An 18735-nucleotide genomic window follows, 5' to 3' on the forward strand; every position below is an offset into this window, starting at 1 on the left:
CTTTGTTTAACAAACTCCCCCAGTCATAATGGCTCTATGAAGTATCACAACCACTCCTGCAGAGCACTTTAACAACCCCCCTTTCTCTGTTTTCAGGCCAGTCTGGATAGAGAGTCTTAAATTACACGTCTTTGTGAGTATATGTCTAGTTCTACAGTGTTTCCTTCTCTTCTGGCTTCCACAGGCTGTCAAGGCACCACTGACTAACACCACATTGCAACACAGCAATGCTCTGCTACAGGCAATAAAGCAGTGTGTGTGTGTGTGTGTGTGTGTGTGTCCATGTCTGCGTGTAGTTGATATATATTCCCAGTAATTGGTCTCATCAAACAGAGCAGCCGATACTGTCAGAGAGAAAGTGATCGAAGTGAGAAAGTGTGAGTAGCACTGTGTCATGAGTTCAAAGACATGCACACATGAGGTAACACACTCTCACACACACACACACACACACACACACACACACACACACACACACACACACACACACTCACTTATCATACCTAAAAGATGATCCGTTCAGCAGCAGTAATCCAATAACTGATAAGAAAAACCATCAGACACGATTTGAAGCCAGCGGATTCAATTACCTCCCTGAAGTTCATTCATTTATCTCAGGATCATTTGGAAAAACCCTTTTTACCCTTTGTGAAAGTGTACATGTGTGTGTGAGTGCACGAGTAGACCTGTCTCACATATGTGTCTACAGCCGAGGGCCACAGAGCCAAAGATAATTGCTTGTGTGGTACTTTCACAATATTAATTAGAAAAAAAGTTAATGCCGGTATAATGTAGCCTTTTGAAGATCCATGGCTTTAGGTGAGCTATAACACAGAGAATGATCTCATCTGCAGCTAAAGCAGCAGCCATTAAAGTGAATCCAGGAAGGTCAGGACCACTACACAGCATTAATATAGCAGTAAAGCTGATTGAAAGAGCAAACTGTCTTTGATGGATTTTGCAATTATGCAAAAGCACTCGCAGTATCAAAGCCATGAGACCCAATGTTTTCTTCCAACACAATCCTACTCTGTCACAATCACAGGTCTGTTTTGGGGACGCGTTAGACATATTGGTCCCCAGCAGGACGTTGCAGTTCATGTAGGTAGATTGAAGAATTATCTCAGCAATCTGTCTAAACTGCTGCTTTTCTCCAATCTGATGATGAGTCTGACCACTCGTGTTCCTTGCTCCATCAAACCTCTGTTGCCACAATGTTCCCCTTATCAGCAACTGACTTAAATATTGTCAAAACCAATGGAAATGATGACACCATAAATTAGACCTAAATACAACAATTACCTTTAACTAAGTACAGCCTCATGAGACCAAAACTATGGATGTTTTCAGACACGAACTCTGGAAAATTGGGTTCGGGCATTTTCTGTAGTTTGCCATTAGTATGAAGAACGCAGTAGTTTGTTTGGGTCAGATCACAACAGCAGGAACATTTCTGAAAGGTTCAGGCGAGGGGTGGCCCAGTGTATTTGTGAACTTTCCGGAGGTTTTCCTCCTGTATTCTAACATTGGCTCACTGAGCTTTTCCAGATATTTTACTAGGGGTCTGGCCGGAAAAATTCTGGAAAATTGCAGAGATTTGCGGAGATTCACATACAGCCCCTCTGGAAAAGTTCAGGAAAAAACGTTTACTTTAACTGCAGATTTGGCTCGGGACAAATTCCCATAACAGGGAATAACAAGGAAACTGTGGTTTGCATGTTGGTTTACCCATAAACCTTAATTACTGTTTGATCCAGTAAAAACTGAACTGCAGCATTTGAACTCTGCCAGCAGGTTGAGGGGACTTGGAAACTCCAGCTGGATATACAGTATGAAGATCACAAGCCGAGAAGGATAATGCTGTTTAAATGTACAGGGATAAACACGACAGGGGTTAACCCACAGTTGAAGAGCACGCCGGTGTCACAGTGTGTTTGCGTGTTTGTGGTGGGTCTTTGTGCCACTGCATGTGTATGGGTTCAGACATGTTGCAGAGTGAGCTGAGAGGGCCTGACCCTTTTTAAGACAGCTTCTCTAAAAACCCAGCTTCAGAGGGATTAGCGAGCCAGAGAGAGGGCGACAGAAACACAGACAGAGCAAACTGAGAAAGCTTTCAGCTTCAGCAGACACTAATCCTCCTCTTTCTGTCTCCGATAGATGAGGGCCAGTGGAGAGACAGCCAAGTGAAAGACTGACACACTGGCGGGCAGACATACACACTACAGATGATTCACAAGCTGCACACGCTCTGATTCTGTAGCCTATGTGTGTGTGAGCGTTACCCAGCTTGGAGTGTCCAAAGCAGAAGACACAGCCATCTGCTCCATTCACCACTGACTGAATCACCTCGGCAACCGTTCCCGCACACACCTCCGCCTAGCAACAGGCAGAGAGAGAAAGAGAGAGAGAGATGAAGGAAGAGGGTAAATAAAATGTACAGCTACATATGGTCCATTTGAGAACTGCCGTTTTGTTTTTGCCTTTCAATTTTAACTCAACCGACCATTTGAAAAGGTCTTTGCATTTGATTGACAGATGATCTAGAAGAGCATGAAAAGCAGAAGATAGGGAGCTGCAGTCTTACATATCGACAGAATGGAAAAATATCCAACTGGCTCAAATTGGGAGCTTAAATGTAAATAAATCAAAATGATCTATTGTGATTGTGTTATTACTGGCCCCAGCCTCATATTTAGCATGCCGACATGAATGTGGTATCAGTCTTCTCACCCAACTGTCAACAAGAAATTAAACAGCGTACATATATTTCCCAAATTGTCAATCTTTAATATTTCATTCAGATATGAATGCCAGTAACGGAGGCTTTGTAACCAGTTTGTCACCACTTTGTTGACACTTTTTTGGAAAATAGTGAAAGAGATGTGACAAAAGTCCAGCTTTTGATATATGTATATATACACATATATATATATATATATATATATATATATATATATATGTATATATATATATATATATATATATATACACACATATATATATATATATATATATATATGTATATATATATATATATATATATATATACACACACACACACACATATATATATGTATATATATATATATGTATATACACATATATATATATATACACATATATATGTATATATACATATATATATATATATATATATGATTTTGCATATCAATCAATATATATACATATATATGATTTTGCATAACAATCAAGTCCTTTGTGTTCTGAAGTCTCAATCTTTTGTCTTACCTGTGACGCATCAGGAGGAAACGCGGCATCAAATGTGAACATCTTTGGTGGCACCTGATTGGCTCCCGCCCTTTTCTGGGAAGCAGTGCTTGGTGTCTGATTGGCTGAAGGGTCCATGATGGTGACTTGTTTCTTTCTGGGGTCCACCTTCAGGAAGGAGCTGGACTCGGCTGCATCTGACCGAGACACTGGGCAAACGCGCACCATCACTTTCACCTGAGGGTGAGAAAACAGAGACTTTGATTTCAGGCACGTACCTTCACAAAGAGGCCTCCAGCTAAACTGTTTACCGTAGTTAGCAAGACTGAGAGTTTTTTAACTGACTGAGCTGAAGTTCCTCAGAGATGAGTTGCCGATCAATCAAAGTGTGCACACATGCTTTTCTGGTTTGACATCTGGTCAAGCTGATTCCCTATTTGTTCTTCCCTTTGTGATGAAAGTTTTTTTGGGGGGATTTTCTGAGGAAAGATTCTCAACTTGAAACTTGATATTTCTGAAGGATTCTTGCTAAAAGGCATTTGAACCTATCTGCACATCAGCTGCGACAAGCCCCGGAAAGAGCCACGACATTCAGCTCTGTACATCTTTACGTGAGTATGTACTTGCTCTCCCTCTCTCATCACCTTCTTCACCCAAAGTGCTTCTCCCTCCCTCCTCCCTTCTCCTCCTTCACCCGTCAATCTTTGCTTATCTCTTCCTGCCTCTATCCTAAATCCCCTCCTTTTCTTTTCCTTCTCTTCACCCCTCTCTACCTTCAGCTCACTGCCACACATCAAAAGCCTGAAGTGCAGGAATCCTGTCTTAGCCCTCTCCCCTCCTCTTCCTATTCCTTGCCTCCCACTCCTGTCACAAAGTGTTAGCGGCCACAATTTACCGCCTGACAGCTGCTGTTGTTTTCTTTGATATCGGAGGAAGCAAAACGCTGCGTCATCACTCCAGAACATTTGAACACATAAACAATCCTTTTTCTGTCAGTTAAAGATGTATTAAAGTTTGAAGTATTTTCCAACAGTTTATTCTTCTTCTCTTTCTTCTGCATTAGCTCATCTGGATGAACTAGTCTTTGTCTCTCTTGCTCTATGATCTCTCACTGCCTATATCACTGATTCAGTCCATCTGTCCGATGCTTCTGCATTATCCAGAAGATTTATACCAGAAGATTTATCTCTAACAAATTGGAGGCTTGGGTGAAGCAAATGATTGACACAGAGTGTCAGGTACTGCGAGTGATATATGATTCAGTCATAACCACAGCAACGGCCTCGGGGGCTGATCTGAGCCGCCCTGATCATCAAATATATATTTGATAGCTACACTGGGACACTGGATGGATTCTGAGGTGTATGGGGATAGTAATAAAGTATTACAAGTCTCTATTTTGAAGACTTGCTTTGTGCCATCTTTAATTTCCCTTTACACCTTTCTAACACTGAGTTAAATACCACAGTTGCCATGTGATGTTTCTGTGTTGTTTTTTGACATCTGCAAGAATTACAATAGGTAATATTATTTCTATTTATTTTTATTTGTATTTATTCCTGATTGATCCAATTTGACTTAAGGTTAGGGGTTAGGGTTAGGGTTATGCAAACAGTGAAACATCTTCTCCTAAGATCTTCTTGAATTTTTGCTACTTAACGCTTTGAGTTCCTGCAGGACTTTAGGGACTTTTGGGGGAAAAAGGCAAAGCATTTGCTAGTGTGGCTACAATATTTTTTCCTGATAAAATCTCCTCACCTTAGAAAACCATTGCTAATATGTATCTTGCACATATTGCATATTTTTGCAGCTTGACAAATCTTTGACAAACAATTCATATTTCATTACTTATCTAACACTATCTAAGATAAGTCACTTATCTAACAAAGTGTATCCGTTACTTATATAAATCAAGCAGAGGAAAAACCCAGAGAGCATTGTCAGATATGTAGAATGAAAAAACGAGAATGCAACCATAAGCTCAGCTTCTATGGAGATTCCTCTCTGACATGAATGATGGCCGTACTGTGAAATCTGTATCAGTGGAAGTTCATGGTAAATTGACTACAGCTTGAAAAGCCTATATATATTTTTTGGGATGAGGCAGCTAAATGCATGAGTGAAGCACACAAAGAGCAAAGCAGCTCATATTATGCAACATACAGGCTGACAGGCAGAAGATTTTTGCAAGTTCTCATCCTCACATACTTGACATTATGACTTGACAGAAACTCCACAAAAGCATCATTAGTTTTGGCCTCGGTGAGACTCTGAGTCCCATTTGGAGAGAAGCTGCTGGTTCAGCCTGGCCCTCAGACACTTACGTATATATGGACCTAATTGGACCGAACTTTACATGAGGGTATCTGTGTGTACCCTGCCTTTCCCCAGTGCATACTGGGATAGGCACTCGACCTCTAGACCCTGAAAAGGATAACTGTGGTATAGAGGATTCAAAAAAGTGGAGGGATATGGATAGCAAACGTGAGACTAAAAGTCCTGACATCTATCAAGAGAGTAGGAATCCAGAGGATAATCACATTTATTATATAACATTGTGTCATAATTTGACGTTAATTAACAGGGTACATATAGGGTCATACTAAAAAAAGTCAGTGACATCTATTTTTAGAGTTTCGTACCATGTGTTATCTACACAAGGTAGGAATTTATATTGTCAAGGCACGGCTGTGCAGGTTAGATGAAGAGACTACTGTGTTTATGTGGCCCCTAAGAGAGAAGGAGAGAGAGGAGGAGAGATCTTTTGTCTGTTTGAGCTTGTTAGCACAGATGAATCATCGTCTGAAGTGTGATTCTTCTCTGCGCTTCCAGTTAAGCACCGCCATGGGATTACGAATCGCACAGTAATCCCAAAACACTCCAAACCCCACAGCACTCTAGGTCTTCACAGCATAAAGAAGACTCTTAGTGATTTAAAGTATATGTTTATGAACTTACAGATCCATTAGCTGTCAATGGGGATGTGACCAGAAATAAAAATGGGTAAACAATGAACTAAAGGAATAAAGCTAATGCAAAAATATTTAAATCTTTGATTATATAATGTCTGTCATATGCTGTAAATGTACAACATAGTTTTCTCATGTCTGATTGCTTATTTATTTCTCAAGTATATTGGATTATTACTGTCATCATCCTCCACTGCCTTGTGCTTCTAGATAACATAAATAACACACATGCATATATTAAGCATTAGTGTCCTTTTTGGTTCAAATTATAATTTGCTATTAATCACTTTATCTCCATGGGGCAAAGAGCCAAAGGCAACCAGAAGAAGGTCATGTTATACTGAATGAACTCACCTCGAATGAGAAGTGTTGAAAAAAATAATAAAAACATAAAAGCCTGCTGGTAAATAATATGCTGCCAAGTAAAGAGCACAAAGTCAAATAAGCCAGTAATAGCTCTTACTGTGCTGCTGTTTACTTGCATATTTCTCTCTCTCGTTCATCACATTAACAGTCTTTCCTTTGGTTGCATCATTGAATGGCTATGGGCCATTTAGGAGAGTTGATTCAATAAATTGTGTGAGTGGGTGAGTGTGAGTCTTTGTCAGACGTATTATTATTATTATTATTATTATAATTGTACATGCGTAAATATAAAAGTGTGTTTATCGATGAGGATGTGAGATAAACACAGATTGCCCTTGAATACAATAAACATGGGACCTTGGTGACCCAGGAAAATCTAAGATACTCAGGCTTACTCTCAGGTCAAGAGTTTGTGTTTAAAGAAAAAAACACACACACACACACACACACACACAATTCAGTGCTACGCCCTCTCCTGACCCCAATAAAAGAGCCCATCACATCAGTAAGAGCCTGCAGCGAAGGATTTCACCATTGCACGCTTTACAAGGCGTAACTCATAAAGTCTTCCCCCCCGAGAGCTCATTTCTTCCTCAAGAGGTTTGCCAGGGTATGTGTGTGTGTGTGTGTGTGTGTGTGTACGTGTGTTTGTGTTGGTGTGTGATCAGATATAATGCTTTAATGCTGTTACTTTTTTCAAAATACTGAAGGCCTATGTGAAAAGGCAAGACTAGTACATGGGGCCATTAACCTCCATTGCCCTTTTTTTCAAACTATCACAGTTATGACCAACAAACAATATCAGGGAAAAGAATGTGTCAGCAAAATTAGACCAACTCTGAGGAATGCCATTGTTCTGACAGAGGAAGCTTCAGTGTACACAGCAGAATTGACATTGTGAACTGTACTCAAACAAATAGTAGAGCTGAGCTTTTGTCAGATTTGGTTTCCAGAAACAAATAAAAACTTCACGCTTTGGTTTGAAGACAACATCAACGCTCGGCCGTGCCTGTGTATGTTCCCAGACCTGTACTCTGAGGATCCTTGTTCTAGTTCCACTGCTGAATCAATACATGTGGCAAAGTGCTGCAGCCAATATGACGCAGAGACACACACATGCAGGAGGAACACAAAGCTAATGGACTCTTTGTGCTGTTTGATGAAAAGGATGGTGGAGAAGGTAGTGACGTTTGTTTTTAATGAGAGATATGATGGGGAAATGGTGAGAGAGAAACAGATCATTGATAAATCTCTGTACAGTAACGCAACACTCAACAGGATCTCACTGTGATCTCAAACTGTCCATTTTTATCAAGATTTTTCATATCCCTCCATCCCTCTTAGTTTAGTTTAATTCGTTTAAATATGAAATACATAAATGAAATGTAGAGGTATATGTGGGGTTATGGCAGAAACCAGTGACTGTGTTTATAAAAACCAGAACCAAAAGATGTAGATATATATAGAAATACAAAAAATACAAGATCACCATCACAGTTTATATGTTAGTGTTAAAGAGCCAATAGGAACATATTTTGTATAATGTTTTGGCTGCAAACAAATACAGCGACAGAAGAGATTATGCAATATTTACAATATAAGCTAAATATTATTATTGAGCTCATTTTCATAATATATCACAGAGAATTTTCATCTTTTCCCTCCTCCAGTCGTTCTCTTCCCTCTCTCTGCCTCCCACTTTCACAACACGTACTACTGAAAAGACCTCTCCCTTCTCCTGTCTCCCCTTCCATTCGAGAAGAAATGCTCGATATCACCGTCTCCCCTCTCCAATCTCTGCCTTCTCTGTCTTATCTCCATCCTCTCCCTGTCTAACTTTCTCTCCCTTCCACGGCCTCTTCCTATTATTTCCATTCTGTACCCTAGTCATGCTGCAGTGAATACTGACGCAAAGCGGAGACAAGCTGAGAAGAAAGAGAAAAAAAGAGGAGTAGACAAGAAAGTTTGTTTGAATCAGTCTCTGTGTGAACTTATTCTTTGGAGAACAACTGATATCTGTGTTCTGCTGCAGTGTGAGTCTGTTCAGATATATAATCATAGACTGTGTCTGACCTATAGGTCTGCTCATCACACCTGGAACAGCTTGGGGATTCATTACCTGGGTCACGTGCACATGCTCCGACAGATGTTGAGGTGAAGAGTCTTTTTTTTTGCTTCTTGAGAAACTGTCCTGACCCTCAGTACACTTTTCCTCGACCTCTACTTTATTTGTTACCCTGGGGCCCTAAGTCTTTGAGCCAATTTAAGTGAAGGAATTCAGCAACAAAAAAAAAAGCAACAAACAAAACGTGAGCTGAGACGAGATTGTTCGATAGCCCCTCACAGCAGTGCTTCATTACTATTGGCTGGAAAATCAATGACACTGAGACCGAGGTCTAATTGGTTCCCAAAGACAGCAGAAACACACATCTGGGACAACATATGTACAGAGAGATAGATAAAAATACCATGTGGGAATAGCAAGTTCAGGCTTCAGTCAATCAATTCTAATTTTAACTAATTTATTCATTCCAGCTCTGCTCGGCAGCATCGTAAGATCCATGTTGGCTGTTCTCTGATAAACATACTGTGGAGTTCTAACAATAGTGATGTTTGAATTTAGGTATAATCAACCAGACTGACAAGAATCAGAATAGTCCTGAGGGACAAAGCACCAGAATATGGTTTGGCCTTTAATTGGATTTGTTGACAATAAATGAAAACCAAAGGTCCATCAAGCCCAGACCAGACTCTGCCGTCCATCCCACTGTGAGCAACGCTAAAATATATGTACATAGTGTTAGTAGCGCAGGATAGGCAGCTGTAGGATCGGTATTTGTTGATACACTCTCTCTGAACCCCGTTCCCCTACTTTCCAGCTGCTTAAAATGAGATAGGTACTTTATTGATCCCAAGCTGAGAAATTCCGTAAAGATGAGATACAGCAGATGAGAGAAGATGCGAATGGATAAAAATGTTGATACGCTCATCTGAGAGCAGCAGTGAGAGCTCGGTGCACTGTGTAGTTAAGATCCAAGTACATTCAACAATAATACATCAGGCATCATCACTATATAGGAAACAAAATATTATTCCAGATTAATGTATTAAAATTATAACAGTTTACATGGTATATTTTTAAGTTACACACTATACCATTATCATAAGCACAGTAAACAGTTGTATCCACTCAGTTGACAGTTTGTTAGGTACACCAAATTCAGCGTAATGTAAGAGTCAATACATTCTACAGTCATGAAGGTTGTAACTTTCACATACTGTGTCATGCCTCGTTCACACTACACGATTTTTAGCCCGATTTTCCACTTGCCGACAAATTTTAGGAACTTGCAGACAAAAGCCTCAGGTCGGAGCCAAAGCGGCGTTCAATCTGCAGTCGCCCAATCGCAACGTGTGAACTCTTGAAAGACGTGATTCAAGAGACTCACTGTGGTCGGCTGCATCGGAGCCAGCGTCACAAACAGACTTAACAAACTGATTAGGAAGGCTGGTTCTGTAATAGGCTGCAAGGCTGAAGACATCTGAAGCTGTGGTGGAGAGGAGGACACTGAACAAACTGTTAACTATCATGGATAAACCCTGACCGTCCTCTCAACGACACACTGGACAGACAACATGGCAGCTTCTCCAAAAGGCTGTGACTTTGAAAGTAGTGTAGTTTGAACTTGGCACTAAAGCAGTTGATTGTGTTTGACTTCTGTAAAACTGATTATTTTAGAGCTCCCCACCACCAAACCTGCACCCTTAAAGTTATTTTATAATACGAGTATTTTGTGTGTATGTGTCTGTGTGTGTGTGTGTGTGTGTGTGTGTGTCTGTGTGTGTGTCCGTCGAATGCTCCGCCAGTGCCAAAGCTGACAGCATTAATATTTCAGCTACGATGCGGAACACAGTTCCTACTGGATTCCCACAACAGACTCATTCACTCGTTTACATACAAGACGCGCACACACACGGCTTGCCATGAACACACACACACACACACCCGGGGTAAAATGCACACGTTCACTCATGACACCGACGCACACAGCTTGTGGTCTGAGAGGGATCGTAGCTGCTATTAAAAATTGATTAGCTGTCTTGGTATCATTTTCCCCCAAGGTCAAGTCGCAATATGTGCGTGCGTGCATACAGTATGTGCGCAAAACCTGGCTGCAGATGATGAAAGGGGGTGGGGGGGGAATACTCCCACAGTCTTTCATTGTCATTAAGATATGGAGAGGAGCAGAGAGGGTAGGGATAAAGGGATGGAAGAAGAGATCTGCTTTTCCTGGCAGCTTGTGTAGATGCATCGGCCTCCCGTCGACCAATTATTGCAATGATCTTGTCATTTTACATGTCTTTCACTGTATATTTGCACTGTAACTGTAATTATAATGATTTACATCATGATTGATCTTCAAGACATCCATGATCCACTATTCAGGGTGGAGATCTTTTTAGTCTAAATTTCTAAGTAAGTCTACAGTTGGTTTTAAAAGTGATAATAAATACACAGATGCAAATCTCCCCCAGCAGTAAGTGGTCTGAGTGGAGGACTCCCAGCTGGCTGATTTGATTAAAGTGAGACGGAGCTCTCCAACATCATGTAGAGAGGCACCATGAACAGAAATAACAGAGCGATTTGACATGCAGATGCCACACAGAAAGACCCAGTGAGGGATTCTATCAACTTTAACATCCCTGAAGCGGACAAGGCTGAACCCTCACCATCTCTCTCTCTCTCTCTCTCTCTCTCTCTCTATCTCTATTACACACACACACACACACACACACACACTCAGCAGTACATCTGACCTGTGCAGGTGATTTCCCTCTGGCTTTAAAATGTGATGTCTCAATCTGTTTTCTGCCATATTAACATCAGGGAAAACACTGAACCCCCCCCCCCCCCCATCACACTCGCAGACAGGCCCATGTATTCTGCAGGATGTATCGTACACACTTCCACCGAGGGCTTTTATGCTTCCTTAATATCTTTCGTTGTGCGCTATAATCCTGCGAATTTGAGAACATGCAAGCCACTGAGCGAGCGTGAATCTGTGCAAATGCCATTTCAGCAGGGAACCGACCCCCACTGCAGGTGACATTTTTACTGGATAAATGTCACCACAGCCATTTTCCTCCCATACATTTGCATGAGTGAGTGTGTGTGTGAGTGTGTGGGTCTGGATGTGAGTGTGCTTGATTAGGTCTTGGCAAGCTTCAATCGGTTTCACAGCAGAGACTTGTTGTGGTCCAAATACCAGAATATCTCTCTACCTTGCTGGTACCATTTCTCCTCTCTTTTATTCTGTTTCTTTTGAAAGCACAGCAGTGAAGGCCTATTACGTTGTTAACATGTCAATAAACTATACAGGGTATTAAAATATGTGGAAAAATGAGAATTTGCCGCCAGGAGATGGTCCACCTTAAAATTAAAAGACACAATATATCTGTACACAAAAGTGTAAAAAATGTATATCTTTGAGCTTCTTTGCATTTGTATTTATTTGCTGGGGGAAGTGGGGGGTAAGGCTAGTTGTACTAAGCTCACCATCACAGCTTAGAGAGTTCTATTGAAATTTTCATCTCAATCATCTAAACACATTTAAGGTGAAAATCCTTTGACAATGAAATAAAGAAGAATTACCAAATCTTTCTGTAACTGACTTGCTTTAAGGTTCGTCACAGCTGGTTTGATTGACAAACTACCAGCAGGACGACAGGGACCTGAAGTTGGTGTGTTGTTAAAATTGGTTTGACACTTTAATCAAAGATCCGCTAATAACACAGATCGCACCTGAATGGCAGCTGTGTCCACATGACTGTGAAAAGGTCGGTGTCTGATATTTATAGTAAACCGTAGTAGTAAAGCAGACATTTGTACGCACAGACAAGATCACAGACGATCACAGTCGTATAAAATAGAAGCCCTGAATGATATAATGAGACCAAAGAGGAGACAGAGACACTGTGTGCAGACGGTTTGTGTGAATATGGTTTCTAATATATACTGTATCTGTGTGTTTTGTGTGTTGGGGTGTGTACTATTAGTTATTATTTGGCTGTTGCGTCTGTGATTGCTTGTAAATATATGAGTGTGAATCTGTCCCCCTGACAACTGAGGAGACATCTGTCACCTCCATATGGAGAGAGACGGAGATAGAGGCTCAGAGGAGGAGGGGGAAAAATACAAGACATAAAATAATCAGTCGCACAAAAACACAATTAATATATTAACACCTAAACTGAATATGTCTGAAGCTTTGGAATATAAATGCTGTTCATGTGTAGGCATTATTTTACTAACACCGTACATTTTGTTCAAAATAGCAGGACTACATTTCTACATAGTCCGTTTCTGTCCATGCTTGCTTTATCTTTGTGGCAATAATTATTTATTTTGCTTGACCTTACATTTAGAAATAATTTATTTTTATTTTTTGTTATTATTTCATTGACAGCAGACAGAGAAAATGGGGAAACAAGATCAGGAACCAGATCCAAACCACAACATGGTGAGTTTTTGGAAATTAAATCAATTAAATAACTCAAATACTGGTGGCTGCAGATTTATTTCATTATATTATCATATTACACAAATTGTTCTCTCAGTGTTTTTCTGACTTAATGTAAATGTTATTCTGTTATTACTTTAACGAAGGAACATTTTACTACAACTCATTATAAAACTAATTTAATTGACATGAGTGGTTTGGTTTGCCGTCTCATCTGATATTAAATATAAATGTCACACAACACACACATTTTCACACACACTTAATGGAAAAGCCCAGTGGCCAACTGGTTACAGCACAGGCCACATAACAACAACGTTCTTGGTTTGTTTCCAGGCTTCGTCCCCCCCCCTCTCTCTCCACACAACAGATGCAAAAAAAGAAATGTCTACTTGGTGACAAAACTGGGATACTGCTAAAGTCACACATGCATGTGGGTTCACTCACAGAGACAGACAGGAGCTGAAGACACAAGAACACATCAGGGCATGTGTGGCATCCCTTTTCACTCCTTGTGTAGCCTTCACTAAAGGACCCCGCTGTTTATATTTTGTTATCCATCCTCATTTATTTTGCCCCAGTAAGGAAGCACACACACACACACACACACACACACACAGACACACACAGTCAGCGAGCCTCACGCTCAAACTGTGGAGGAGGGGGCACTAAAAACTCATTACATGGACGATCAATATTGCACACACTTGAGCAGCATGACTCGCCCCCATCCGCAATACACACATGTTTCATCAACCAGTAGCAACGGTGACAGATGACTTTTGTCAGCCTGAGATGTGTTACCGTGGTAACCATTAGGCTACATTTCACTATGGTACAGCAGGGGTGACACGCGCGCACGCACGCACACACACACACACACACACACACACACACACACACACACAAGCTGCCCAAGGTCAAGAAAAAATTACAGCTCAAAATGTATAGCTCATTCCAGTACTTTCTGGAGTCCAGTAGAACTCCAGCTTAAACCAAATGACTATAATTTGTTACTGTCATTAATTTAGAGTAAATGTTGCCACTAAAACCTTAACATGTTGAATACAATTAATAATCAAATCAATACTTGTTTATCACACACACTATATCAAATATCTCAGTAATTAGTTACCGGGTACAAATAAAGGAGATTTGCATCAATTGAAGTGATTTAATACCACTAATAATGGTTTTAAGTGATAATGAATCACATGATGTGACATAGTGTCAGTAGTAAGCCTGTCTAGGGACACACTGATCTGAGTTTTTCAGTCCTGATACCGATACTGACACAGGGCTCTGGATGTTGACCAGTACAGAGAGCTGATCCAAGCTGTATGCCTTCCTGAGTGGAAGAGACTGGGGTCACTCTTTCCTATGTGAGGCAACATCAGGCTTGACCTAAAATTTAATTCATTAAAAAAACATTATAAGAAAATAAGTACATCTATAAAAATAACAAATAATAATTTGTTTGTAGCTCATTCCCTGCTATGTTAGCGCTCCTTCAAGGAAATTGTGCGCCAACTGGTGCACTGTTGACACATTACCATAGATTGTATTTTAAAATGGACGTAGTCACCGAGTCCAGAAAATGAAGCCAATGGTGCAAGTGCCTGAAATGTTGTAAATTGTGGTCTCATTTAGGGTAAAATAGAGGATAAAGCACCGTAGCGTGGACACAGAGTGATTGGCAGCTGGTTCGTCCAATTGGTGCATTGGTTGCAGGTGTAGGTAAGCGCGCAGTGGACGAGCTCTCAGTCAGACCCACCCTCAATTCTATGTCCACTTTCAAAAAAACCAACATGGCGCTGGTCGAAATGTGAAACTCAAAGCTTTGATACACCAGTTCACCAGCCAATGGGTGACATCACGGTGGGTTCCCTCTTGATGTCATGTCATGTCCATTTTTAAGAGGTGGAAAAATAATTAAATGTCTGCTTTCTCATTAAGATGCATTTACACTACTTGACAGAAACGAGGGGCGGGTATCCAACATAAACACTCTCATAGCAATAGTCTACAACTTTCAACACAGAAAAGTGACAGAATATCAGAAATCTATGTACGTTTTTCCTTTTTATTTATATTTTCTTTTCTTTCAAAACTATAGCAAAGTAAAAGGTATTTTTCCATTACCTTGCCAAGCCCAGGGGTATCTTTTATCTTATTGGCTGCACGGAGAAGGCAGGGTGGAGCCGGGGGAGGGGCCGTCACCAGGGCGGAGCTGAAATTGGTGGCAAACAGTGGGAGGTCACAGGACAGTGACGATGTCACTGGGGCTGTGGCTGCAGCCGTCTTCTGCTTTTTCTTCTTTGAAGCCAAGTTTAACTTTTGTGCAGCTCTGAAAGAGAAGAGGAGAGAGGAGAAGGAGGAAAAAGAATCCAGTCAGTCGAATTAATTTGTCAGAATCATACTTTGTCACCGTAAAAAACAACATGATAAACACTAAACCGTTTCAGTGGATAGAGACAAGGAGGAGGAAGGACAGGAAGGATGGTGGCACATATGCAGGCCCACATGGGTCTGTAATCACATCCTTATAGTTTACTGCAGCACAACCATGGTAATATGCTAATTGCAGAATAGAACTTGATTATATGCCCTTCGACGCATGTACACACTGAGACGCACGTACACACACACGCACACACTGCTGTTTACATATGTACCAACATCTGGATAGGGAGTGGCTCATTTGCTTCCTTGCAGCTCAATTCTCTGAGGCCTTTAGCTCAAACGGAGCCACCAAAAATGATATTTATATATGCTCCATCTATACTGCACTCCGATTCTCCTCATTCCTCCTCTTCCTTTTAACTTCAACTGCTAAATCTCATTTCTTTGTCTTTCTCTTCTCCTTGCGCTCGCGTTTTTTTTGTTTTTTTTCTACCTCAACAAAGCAGGCTCTTTCTCTCTGCTTCGCTCAGCGCAAAACAGCTTCACATCATTTTTAGAGTCTAACTTTTTCCTGCTCCTTTTCCTAACTCAATCTTTCTTTCTCACAAAGCAGGAATATCAGATAAATCCATGAATCAATTTCTGGTTTAACCTACATGAAATATTTCACAGTAAAGAGACAGTTACTACCAAGCACTACAATTTTCTCTGTCTTTTTATTTTTGTAAAAACTGTAAAGACTCAACGTTATTTTTCATCCTCTTGATTTCAGCTGGTAGCCACTGGTAAATGTCGGTTCGTGTATAACATGAGTCATTTTGTTGTACTTGATGATTTTTGTGGCCACCTGGGTCTCTGTCAAAAAGACTTTGCTTGAGGGAGAGCCAGTGAATTTGAGGGAATAATTCAGCAGATTTGCTGTCATTCTTCACTGTATGTGTTATTTCCTCATCTGCGGTTTAAGAGGCCACATTTCAAACAGGCATATTTCATGAGAATTTGATGTAAATCACAAAGTAGCTGCATTAACAAGATGATGAAATAAAAAACCTCTAAAAGAGCACTGGCAGGGATTTCTTCTCTGTTCTGCTTTAATCTATCCTCCCATATATTTCTAAGATTATAAAGAGAGAGCGAGAGAGGACCTTGCGCCCCGACACTCTCTCTGTCAAAGAGCCATATTCTCACACCATTGGCTTTCAATTAACTGCAGCAGGTTACAGAAATGGGAGCGAGGGGGGGAGTCAGAGAGAGAGATGTGGAGAGAGAGAGAGAGAGAGAGAGAGAGAGAGAGAGAGAAATAGAAGAGGAGGGAGGGGGGAGAAGAGAGATGCGGACTCAGTGACCCATAGAACGACGAAGCGTTTCAGCATTTGACTAGCTCTCCCAGGAGATTTGTGTGTGAATCTGTGTGTAGGTGTGTGTTTGGCGTTAGTGTGAATGCGAGTGCATATACTGTACGAAACAAAGCTCCACGAGAAGACCACTAAGTGGTTTTTCAGTGTGCAAGCTAAGCTTACATATTTATTGCAGCAAATGTGATCAAAAGCAATTACAGGTTTTTCGTATTATATCATTTGAATGCTTAAATCCGCTTTGGTAGCATGGGGATACATATGTAGCAGAATATGAAAACTGGTATTTGTCGGATTTGCTGTATCTTATAATGGTGTTGGTGGTGAAGTGTCGGAGTTCAAATCTACTACTTGATTTCTACGTAACAATGGAAAGAAAATGGCTGCTGCGGTCGTAGGTTGAGACGGTTCCTCTGCAGCTGGAGATCCCCACATGTGGCTTGTACACTTTTTTTAAATAATGTTTTTATAATAAATCCTTCAGATCCATCGGCCACACCAATTTTAACCAAATATTTGTATGTACCGTTATCCTGCTATGACGGCCAGGTTTAATCTATGGCACAATTCAAGCATGGTAGACACACACACACACACTCACACAAGCTAATTGGTAGCGTTTAATGACAAGTGGCCTGGGATTTGGCCGAGTGGATCTATTCCAATCAAACACTGAAGTGAAGGGCACTTGTTATCCATCCATCCACTCCATCCCCTTTATCCATCAGCTCTTCCTGTCACCCCCCCATGCTTTTATTTACCCCCCCTCCTCCATTACCCCATTCATGTCTCCACTCTTAAATCCCTCTCACTCTATAACATCCCTTATTTTTTCCTCAATCTCATTATTTTCATCCTCTGCTGTCTCCCTTTGCCGCCTTCTCTGCCCTCCATATATCCACCCATCCATCCCACCATCCATTCAGCCTTCCTCCCATGTATTGATCCCCTCATCCATCCATGCCTCTCTTCCCCTCTGTCCCTTCATGCGTCTCTCTCTTGTTAAAAAGCAGCATGGGTCACAAACAGTCCAGCCAGCAACACACTGTTGCTTTGTTTTCCTCTTCCTGTCACACTAGTACGAACACTTACACTTGACATATACACACAAAGGCTCCTTGGAAAAAAACACACACTTGCACAGACACACAAACATACAAAGCGGATTTATTACTTGTGTACCTGGACTGTGTTGTTTTCTCTGTAAAAAAGTACATCCTATTTAACAGGCCGTCAAGTGGGGACAGACATAAGGACACACAGAGGGCAACTGTGTGTGTGTTTGTGTGTGTGCGTGTGTGTGTGTGTGTGTGTGTGTGTGTGTATGTTTGTGTGTATACGAGCAATGCGGGGTCATTAAGACTGCCATGTACAGAGAACTAGTTTTACTCACAATCTATCGACATGTACCTGTCTGCTCCAATTGACATGCTTTCCTTCTTCCACCACCAAATATGCAGCACAGCAAAAGAGAACAAAAGCCTGAGCAATAAAATATTAATACATCATCATGTTTAACATGCAGTTACAATGGTTGAATGACACGTATGGCTCATGTGTATCCTGTGTCCCATGTATGTGGTGCTGTAGATTTATAGATTTTTTAATAAAGGTCAGAAATTAGAAATATTGACTGGAAAGAAATGTTGAATTCTTACTCCCACCCAGTAACTCTGAAAGACTACTCAAAGAGCAAATGGGACTGTTTCTTCAAAATAAAAGAAAACTGCTTTCATTTACTGTTAAATGACACATGAGCAAAACAACCCCCCCGCCCCCCCAAAAAAACCAAAAACACATGTGTCCTGGTGAGCTCAGGCACTTATGATAAATTGTTTACTACACCACCTATTGAAATAATCAATCAACCATTATTAATTGTGGCTAATTTGG

At 40.9% G+C, this 18735-nt stretch overlaps 1 protein-coding gene across 3 annotated transcripts in view; it reads right to left on the reverse strand.

The window, feature by feature from the left end:
* The window catches only part of kif26ba (kinesin family member 26Ba), a 72975-nt gene that overhangs the window by 21724 nt on the left and 32516 nt on the right, over nt 1-18735 (reverse strand). For all 3 annotated transcript variants that reach the window (XM_047331405.1, XM_035627625.2, XM_047331404.1), the window contains exons 5-7: nt 15227-15431; nt 3250-3465; nt 2283-2376 (exon numbers count right to left, since the gene is read on the reverse strand). In XM_047331405.1, the coding sequence (XP_047187361.1) occupies nt 2283-2376; nt 3250-3465; nt 15227-15431 (515 nt within the window). The remainder of the gene's footprint in view (nt 1-2282; nt 2377-3249; nt 3466-15226; nt 15432-18735) is intronic.

Source organism: Scophthalmus maximus, chromosome 4, assembly GCF_022379125.1.
Source record: "Scophthalmus maximus strain ysfricsl-2021 chromosome 4, ASM2237912v1, whole genome shotgun sequence".
NCBI lineage: Eukaryota > Metazoa > Chordata > Actinopteri > Pleuronectiformes > Scophthalmidae > Scophthalmus > Scophthalmus maximus.